The sequence below is a fragment of the Cynara cardunculus genome, assembly GCF_001531365.2.
Source record: "Cynara cardunculus var. scolymus isolate 2C chromosome LG 15, CcrdV1, whole genome shotgun sequence".
NCBI lineage: Eukaryota > Viridiplantae > Streptophyta > Magnoliopsida > Asterales > Asteraceae > Cynara > Cynara cardunculus.
Genome location: NC_037542.1, coordinates 8148419 through 8158070, shown reverse-complemented (window position 1 = coordinate 8158070; position 9652 = coordinate 8148419). Strand labels below are relative to the sequence as shown.

Genomic DNA, 9652 nt, shown 5'->3' with positions numbered 1-9652 from the left:
AGTCATATTTTTGTTAAACTTTTGATGACTAATGTAGACATGCTGATATTTTGGGACCGTATTTTGAGACACGTTATCTTCGTTTGTGGTTATGTAATTATCTTTTGGTAAATTTTAATTAGCCGCTCTGTTTTATATAGCATGCTGGTTTTACTCCAATTGTGACATCACCCGTCTTTGACCACGCGGGACGGGGGTGTTACAGAACTGTTCGGCGGGAAGTTCGTTTATTTAATAAATGAAAGAACATGAACAATTTTTTTGTTTGTTTAGTTAAACGAACGAACATGAACAAGAGTCTCGTTCGTTTATTTATGTTCGTGAATGTTCGTTCATTTACCGTTCGTTTATGTTCGTTTATATATTAAATTTAATATATAATCTTTTATTTATTTACTTTGAAATCAATTAATATTTACTTATGTTCGTTTAGTTTGTTCGTTTATGTTCGTTCGTTTACGTTCGTTTAGTATGTTAACGAACGAACATAAACGAACACGAACACAACTGATTTCTAAACGAACGAACACGAACACAAAGATTTTCGTTCGTTTACCGTTCGTGTTCGTTTAAGTTAAATGAACAAACATGAACAAGCCTTCGTTCGTGTTCGTTCGGTTCGTTTACAACCCTAATTACATTTAACTAATTTATTCTCTCCATAAACAAGAAACATATAACTCTCATAAATAGAACATTCATAACTCTTCACAATGTTTATCTTTGAAACTTTTATGTCAGTAACACAGAGTATTTATGTTGTTTCGTTTGTATTACATTCTATGTTTTCGTTGTTTTAGTGTATCACATTGTTTATCTTAGGGTATCACAACGGACATCAATAGATACCAATGGTTATATAGAGAGAGGATTATCCTAATTAATATATCACAACATGCACAAAATGTGTATCATGGTGAAATGTTCATGCGAGGAGAAAGAAGAGATAAGAATAAATAAATTTAAAGTTAAAATAAAAGTAAATGAATTTAGAGTTGATATATTTATATAGCATTTAAATATTAAGTATCCGATTATTAATGCATAATCTTTTTCAAATTTTACGTGTTCCCTACATACATAAAATTTATTCAACTTCTGCTGAATTCCATTAAAACTTACAAATAATATACAAAATGAATCCAACTTTTTAAAAACCAAAACATGTTAATTGAAAATACATGATTTTACATTTATATTAATATCTAATTATTATAATCAGGTTATGTTATACGCAAAGTCCAAACCCTCAAAATCATGATAAAGTCAAAGGGTCTGAATTGAAAAATCTCAAAACGCAAGGGACCCAAAATGAAAGTTCAGAAACCGATTTTGTAGTTTAAAAAAATAATTCAACAAAAAAGAAAGAACACGTGTCATCACCTAAGAAAGTGCCAGTCACCAGTTTAAGCCAAGTGGCATACCTCGAGGCGACGCGTCACAAATTCTGTTGGTGATGGGGCCCTCCCGCCGCCACCACCAGTTTCTCTCTCAAAATCCTATAAATTTCCATGCTGGTAATCAACAAATTAAATTATTACATAAAAACAAATAGTTTAATATTAAAATTCAAACCCCCTTTATTAGTCGTTTATACTCTAACCCCCACCCAAACAATCTCACCCTAAAACCCCTCCGATTTCTGGATTTGGGAGGGGGGGAGAACATCGACAATCTCACTCTCTGTTCTTACAGAAACTGGTAAGTCGGATCCTTCAAATAACGACCTCATTGTGTTCAATTTATTGATCTTCGTCTAATTTCACTGCAATTACAGTTTTAGATTACATACAGCAATGTTGATGGATTTCATTATGTTGTTTTGATTGATTACGATTATTGTTTTCAGTCGTCTGAACCAGGAAACGATGTTGGAGGATCGATCTAGTTTTGTGCCCAAGAACTGTAGCCGTGAAACCAAGAACAATTGGGCTAATGTGAATGATTATGGGATGGACCCACTAGAATCGCAGCAAGGAAAGCGACCACTGGAAATCAACCAAGATGAAGAACCTGATCACGCTACAAAAATCTGCAAGAAATTTGTAGGAAACCATGGTTTACAAATCCGATTAGGATTTGGTGATTTTCCCATGGCGCCACATGATCGAGAAGGTGATCATTCCAAGAAGATCGACGATCTAGAATATCCCATCATCCCACCTGACCAATTGGAAAACCAACATGATTCAGTTTCAAATTCCGATCATGATTCGGATATGAATATGGATTTGGATACGAGTTATCTGATCCTTGACATAGGTCGGGACAACACGATCAACTGTCTGATCCGTTGCCCACGGTCCACCTATGGTGCCATCGCATTGCTAAACCGGAGCTTCTGTGACCTGATCAGGAGTGGAGAACTCTATAAACTAAGAAGGGTGAATGGCGTAATAGAACATTGGGTTTATTATTCTTGCAATCTGGTCAAGTGGGAAGCTTTTGATCCAATTAGCAGGAAATGGATGCTTCTACCAAAAATGGCGGTTAACCCATGCTTCCGGTTTTCGGATAAGGAGTCCATGGCGGTTGGGACAGAGCTGCTAGTTATCGGCAAAGAAATTATGGGCGATGTTGTCTACAAGTACAGTTTGTTGACAAACTCGTGGTCATTAGGGAACCCAATGAACTCTCCCAGATGCTTGTTTGGGTCCGCCAATCTTGGCCAGATTGCAATCTTTGCAGGCGGTGTGACTCGAAATGGGGAGGTTTTGGATGTAACCGAGAGTTACAACAGTGAGTCGGGAACTTGGGAGACGCTTCCAAGCCTGCTTAAGCCCCGAAAGTTGAGTTCTGGGGTGTTTATGGATGGTAAATTTTATGTAATAGGAGGGATTGGAGGATCTGATATGGAGTCATTGACATGTGGAGAAGAGTATGATCTTGAAACCAAGAAATGGACTGAAATTCCCAACTTGGCACCTGGCCGTGTTGGGCCATCAATGGCTCCACCACTCGTTGCAGTGGTGAATAACGAGCTATATGCTGCTGATTGTTTTGGACTGGTAGTGAAAAAGTATGACAAAAAGAAGAAAGAATGGGAGACTATAGGAAGATTGCCTGAGAGCGCAGAAAATGTGGACGGCTGGGGTATTGCATTTAGAGGATGTGGGGAGCATATCATCGTTATYGGTGGTCCTAAATGCGGGTTCAGACRTATAGAAATATATTCTTGGGTCCSTAGCGAAGGTCCGCYACAGTGGACCATGATTGGCCGGAAAAGGGCTGATAACTTTGTTTACAATTGTGCTGTGATGGGTTGCTGAACCTTGTCTGGAAGAACTAAGCTGAGAATTCAGGTATTGCTGGAGATTCAACAATGGATCTCAAGTATTTTTAGTATTTAGAAGGTTCAAAAATATTATGTACTGGATTCTGGTAGATAGTATTTGCTTCAAAGAGTCTGGTATAAAATTTACAAACCTGAAAGTACTTACATGCCAACTTCTTAAGCTTGCCTTGGTTTATAATTTGCTGATTTTGGATGACAAATGCATGTGATCTAGCTTATTAATTTAGGTAACGACGTGAAGAACCAATAAATTCAAGATCTATTTTAACCAAGTAGGACATTCTACAAGTGGGAGTTATAATTTCTCGCATAATCTAGATAGTTTGAAATCATCATAACTTTTGAACTCTGTAGTCATCGGTTTCAGTCATTCAGCCTCAACTTCAGTAGTTTTACTTCTAACATGTCTTACATTCACCACCCATTGCTGCAATCGGACCATGCACAGGTCATTAGTTTAGATACGTGATATGTCAATTCCGCTTATAGGCGGTAGCAATGGTGTGATAGTGACGGTTTGGAATTGAGGTTTCATTGGCTAGGGTTTCCAATTTCAGGTATCCCAGTATTAGGCAAGGTTGCATCACTTAGCGGCTTCTAAAGTTCTCTTTTAAGGTTAGTCGTAAAGTATCCAGCAACAGCAAGGTCGATGTTTACCAATGAATGGCTCAGCAGCAACAATGGTGGTTGTGACATTCTGGTGCTGACTGTTGGGGTTTTGCTTAGCGTTTATTGGCTTAGTTGGTATGTCTTTTAGTTTCTTTATGTCCGTTGATCTGCTAGTTCGGGTTGTGGCTAGGTCTCGGATCTGGTCCACGTGTCAGAATTTTTGGTTATAGGATCTCTCTTACTTCAACTTGAAGGTAAGATACATAAACAGTTGGATTATTGTTTTTGTGCGCTAAGAGCGCTATGAATCTGTAGGTAAGATATTTCAGTTATAACTCTTCTTTAACAAAGAAGTCATCTTTGACGACTTCCCATTTAGCATCAAATAAGGAAGCATAGAGAGGCAAAAAGGAACGTCCGATCAGAGGTCAATACATTGTTTGAATGCAGTGGCCATATACACACTTTCTTATTTCAGAACGCTATGACCATATAAGAAAGTTACAGATTTTAGAGTTATGGAAAGTAAAGGGCCGTTTACCCAAACGCTTATCCAGTAAGATTCAACACCATCACTTATCTTACCGGGTAAGATTCTAGTCCATCAAAACGCCTTTGTATGCAATAATTTACCCGGTAAGCGCTAACCGGGTAAGAGTTGTCACCCTCACTCAGTAAGACTCTCCGTCCTTGTCATCGCTCATACTGGGTAAAATTCTCGGTCCTTGCCATATTCATCCGGTAAGGTAAATGACGCGGTAAGCGCTTACCAAGTAAGTGTTTGGTAAACGGCCCTTAAATTCCTCCGAGTTATGTCCTACCAACCTTTTTAAGCAAATACATTACATAGATGGAAATATGCATCTACCATTACGAGTTTACGACTCAAGTAGGAAACACGGTAAAGAGCTTGCTTGTTCTACGGGATCTGACGCATCCAACGATGTTAATGGATTAAAAAAAAGAATCTTGATATTATAATCAACGGCATGGAATCAATTACCAATCTTAAATCTCACAATTCTTTATTGTACGATTCTAAACATTGTGATCTAAGCAGATGCATCAACAAACCAAATGAAACATATAATTGTAATGGAACAATTCGTGAAAAGTTAGGGACATACCTTCACCTAAGAGCAGATCAGAAAGGAGATCCTTTACATCCAGTTTCCTTTTTAATTCTTCAACAAATTCCTTAAAATTCTACAGGGTGACGCTTGATAAACGCCTTCATGGACCTCCTCTCTGCTATCCTTATGCCCTAAAAACATTCAACCCCACCATCTGCCCCGTGATCTGCAGGATCAGACACAACTCATCTATCTTCACCGCTAGATCCACGGATTTTAACATGTTCTCCAAATTGTTAAAAAGCAAAAATGGTAACTTAGTATTACTCTTGCAGATGGCTTCATACGAGCCACCCAAGAGCCATGTTCCTTTGAACTTTACCAACCCTGCGCCACAAACAGGCCAAAACATCTCGTTTTCTTCAAACCCAGATTTTTGAAGTTCTTGTCTTCTCACAGATTATCTCCAAGTAAAATGGCCATAAGGATAACCGCATATTTCTACAGCTTGTAATCATCAACGTTGCCTGTTTTTTTAACATACTCCGACTTCTCAGAGATCTGTGGTCTCAAAAGAATTAGGTTGGACGCAAGAAGCATCAAATCAAATCATCTCCACTTATACGCATAGATTCATATGGATCAACAGTGATTTAATCTGTATCTTCAATCAAAAATCACAAGGCAAGGGTTCTTGAGAATCCTCTTCTGAAGCATTTTTTCTTGATCAAAACAAGGATTTTAGGTATTGATGTAAATTGATGTCGATCACCAAAACATTGATTGATTCTACATTTTAGTAAAATGGCGCTAACATTCTTGACCAGGTCTGACGAGCTGAATCCAAGGTTGTGAAGTATTTTGAGCTTGGATAGAAGTTTACCGAGCTGAGCCTTATGAAGAGAAGGAACTTGAGATATTTCTTGGTCATTAATTCCCCACGCGCTAAAAGATCTCAAATCTTTTGCTTCTCAGGCGGTGGCAAAACAATGATGCTTGTGTTGCGGGAGCACCGAGCACCAATTTATTTTATCTGGGCCAGCGAGCAGTTCTTTGATTGCAACTGATACCCTTGGAATTAAAACACATGTAAAGACCGATTCAGGATGGTCAGATAGAATAGTCAAAGAACATTGCAACTTAATGGTCATACTAGAAGTTGAAAAGCTAAAATCCACACCATACATCTTGGGATTGTTTGTGTTTATTTTCTTAACTCGCATATTGCAGGGTTGAAAGTTAAATTGTGATGTGAACTATCTAGCACTAACGTAACATATCACATATATGCGATATTTGTAAAATACAGAAACGTGAGACAAACACATAAGCCTCGAGGTAGTCCAAGATGTAATCCCCAATACAGAAAACAAAGAAAATTCATAACATGTAAAACATAATCACATATCAAACTATGGAAGTCATAAAAGAACCAACTTTAAGTTTTAAAAGCATACGAACAAGTCATAAGTTCTTAAAACACGATCAAATTACATAACTCCATCATCATATTCATAATCACCATCATCCATCTTCCAAGTTCACTTGAATATTTTTCCATTGATGTTGAACTTTGGCCTTCATCCTTCATTGCATTGATAGCCATGACCGTGAGCGAGGGAGGAAGTGGGTCCCCTTGACTGTGTGTGTGAGAGAGATGGATGTGTATGACGAAGAAATCCACTTTTTTACTTCAAATAGAAAAAGTACAACTTTTCTAGGGTTTTCGGTCCTTTGTTAATATATAAAAGATCCATAAGCAAAATGCCTAAACCAAGGCATATGCTTCACAGCCAGCAGCACTGCCTAAGACCACCAAGGCATAAGCATCATCTAGCGCTTAAGAGGCACCGCCTCAATTCGAGGGGTACACCTCAACCAATTTTAAAAACCATGCACATATGTATTCGACTCATTGTCCTACTTATGTTCCATTCATCCCATGAAAATTGCATCTATTTCCATTTTGGAACGTTCTCAAGTTAAAACTATGTATTTGCCCATGATCCGTTACAAGTGAGTGCAATAGTATTGATTTGGATTCACAAGATTCTTTTACGATATCACCACCGAGCATATTTATATAATTGATAAATAATCAAATACTTTCCTTAAACAACGTGTAATTCAAACATTCCAACTTTCATGGAATCAAGGGTGTATTACTTAAAGGCGCATGGTCCTACAGATAACTCTGCAGCATCGATGTATTTTAGACGCTATGATTGCACTTTTCACAGACTCATCCTGACATGTTACCTCTACCATTCTTGCTAAGGAGAGGGAGAAAATATCTATAACAAATTAACGAAACCAACAGAACTACCTTTTACTTCAGAACTAATACACATGAATTCTTTAAAGTCTCCAAGAAAATCAAGATCAAGTATTAAAACTTTTCCATCTTGTTAGATATGTGATCAACTCCAGCTAAGTCCTGATCGGAATGGTAATTGGTTTTGCCTTAAAAGTAATACCTAGTTTTCTGGAATGCATAAGGAAGTTGAGAAAACGTTGTTAACCAAAGAGGCATTCACTGAAGTAATTTTGAATGAAGTAGCACTGTAAAGTTATACACGATATCTCTACGAACTCTAAGCAACCAATTTTACATAGACTTCTTCAACAGATGAACATTTGATTAAGAAACTAAAAGTACCCACATAAAAAAGCAACATCTGACGAAGAAAGCATAACAAATTAAACATAGACGAGTAATTAAAAGCATTATGAACTTATAAAACAAGTATACAATAGCTCAAACCGGTACCTCCATTTCAGGTGCTTGTAGGCTAGCAGGTAACCAACCTCCATGTTTATCAGTTGACACAGATTATGTCGAGAAACAAGCACTTGATCCGTCTATAATCCAATCTGCAATAAGAGATGTAATACTTCTATATTATGATGACAACATAGAAAACCATCCATCCTGCAGATAACATAATAGAACATGTATATCCCATAAATGAAAGGAACAACAGCAAAAATCAAACGGTAGGAATGTTAAATTTCTACAATATTTGAATTAAAAGATGGAAATAGTTATCATCTCAAAATCCAATTGAAGCTTAATCAATTGCATACACACGCCATCAATACACAGGTATATGTTGTTTCTTCCTAATCCTAACAAGATAGGAGAATGTTAGGATTATTGAATTGCTTCTGGAGACACTCCTTTCATAATAACAATGTGCCTCCAAAGTCCAAAACCCTTAAGTCAAGTATTTAACTACTTATAAATAAGTTATAACTTGAAACAACTAGGGTTGAAAAACCTACAATACAGTTGTTCAGATTGGCAAAACCAAATGTAAAAAAAAGATCATAGATGAAATGTTTCCATCAGAGGTCATCGTTCTCATCAACAAACAACGCAAACACCAAAAATCCATTAAAAATCGTAAGTTAAATAGTCGTTGTGTAAGAAAACGCTGCGAAGATCAAGATCCTACAATATAAATCTTCAAACTAGAACAAAAATGAGCTTACAGTGAAGAAAGATGGGGAAATTGACGTTTCTTCCGACGAGATTTGTTTTCCAGGGGGAAGATTGGACGCCATTGATTAAAAAATTAGTAGATGGAGACCTTAATAGACATGTCATATTCCAGGAGGGCTGAAAGTGCGTTTATTTGAAGATCAGGGGCTGAAATCAAAATACAGTTTTTGTTTAGTGGCCAAAATAGAAAAATACTACTAAATGTAATGAAATTTGATTTAGGTGCCGTTAACCAAACGCTTACCAGGGTAAGCACTTATCAAGTCAATTTATTTTACTGAATGAATATGACAAAGATTAAGAATCATATCTAGTAAGAGTAAAAGCAAGAATCGAGAGTCTTACCCGGTAAGTGAGGACAATAACTCTTACCATGGTTAGCGCTTATCGGGATAAATTGTTGCATACGATGCGTTTTAGTGAATAAAATCTTGTCCGGTAAGTAAGCGACAGTGTTTAATTTTACCGGTAAGCGCTTATTGGGTAAGTGTTTAGATAAACGACCCCTTAGTTCCTATTTAATATAACAAAGTTTATTTTTTTCTCAATTAAAAACAAAATACCCCATTGACCACCATCCCAATCTTCCCGATAACAAAATGAAAATAAAGTAAAGAAAAATAAAAGCAATAACATGATAGTCATTGCCTGAAAACTAAGTTAATCATCACATATGTAAATTTTATAAAGAGAGGACATCGAACTCGTGTGGCATGAAAGCATCACTTGGTCGATAGTATATAGTCTTTTTAAAGTTGAGAAAAGTCTAAAAAAAACTCAATGGACTTTAATGTTTGGAATGATTAAGTTTTTGGATAATTTTTTAAAAACAAATAAGTCATTGGACATTCCAAATCATGTTAAATAACTTCTTGGAATTTTTAAAATAGATACATCCTTATGACCTATACAAATGGTTAATATGGTAATGGAAAAGATCTGAAAAAACCAATGGGCATTCATATTTTGAATGATTAATACCCTAAACATTTTTTGAACCAAAAGAGTATTTAGATTTATAAAATGAAACAAATATAACAAAAAGTACTTATATTTACAAAAAAAAAAAAATTCATTTAAAAAGATTATTGATAAAATTTATTTTAATTAAAAATAAAATATATTATGTTCGTTATTTTTCTAACTAAAAAAATATTTTGAACAAATAAT

General features: G+C 36.2%; 1 protein-coding gene and 1 long non-coding RNA gene across 3 annotated transcripts; one reads left to right on the top strand and one right to left on the bottom strand.

Annotated features, from left to right (window-relative positions):
• The first annotated feature begins 1577 nt into the window (after nucleotides 1-1577).
• Nucleotides 1578-4079, top strand: LOC112528179 (F-box/kelch-repeat protein SKIP11-like). 2 transcript variants are annotated; one of them, XM_025139141.1, is made up of 3 exons: nucleotides 1578-1701; nucleotides 1850-3302; nucleotides 3853-4079. In XM_025139141.1, exon 2 carries the CDS (start codon nucleotides 1869-1871, stop codon nucleotides 3267-3269), a length of 1401 nt encoding a protein of 466 aa, XP_024994909.1. In that variant the 5' UTR covers nucleotides 1578-1701; nucleotides 1850-1868; the 3' UTR covers nucleotides 3270-3302; nucleotides 3853-4079. The 2 variants fall into 2 exon arrangements, with proteins under 2 accessions (XP_024994909.1, XP_024994908.1); XM_025139140.1 differs by lacking the exon at nucleotides 3853-4079 and having other exon boundaries at nucleotides 1850-3483.
• Nucleotides 4080-4877: 798 nt separating this feature from the next.
• Nucleotides 4878-8536, bottom strand: LOC112527850. Its single transcript, XR_003070784.1, has 3 exons — nucleotides 8473-8536; nucleotides 7748-7909; nucleotides 4878-6048 (listed from the first exon to the last, which is right to left on the bottom strand). It is a non-coding gene; the product is annotated as an uncharacterized LOC112527850 (long non-coding RNA).
• Nucleotides 8537-9652: the final 1116 nt, after the last annotated feature.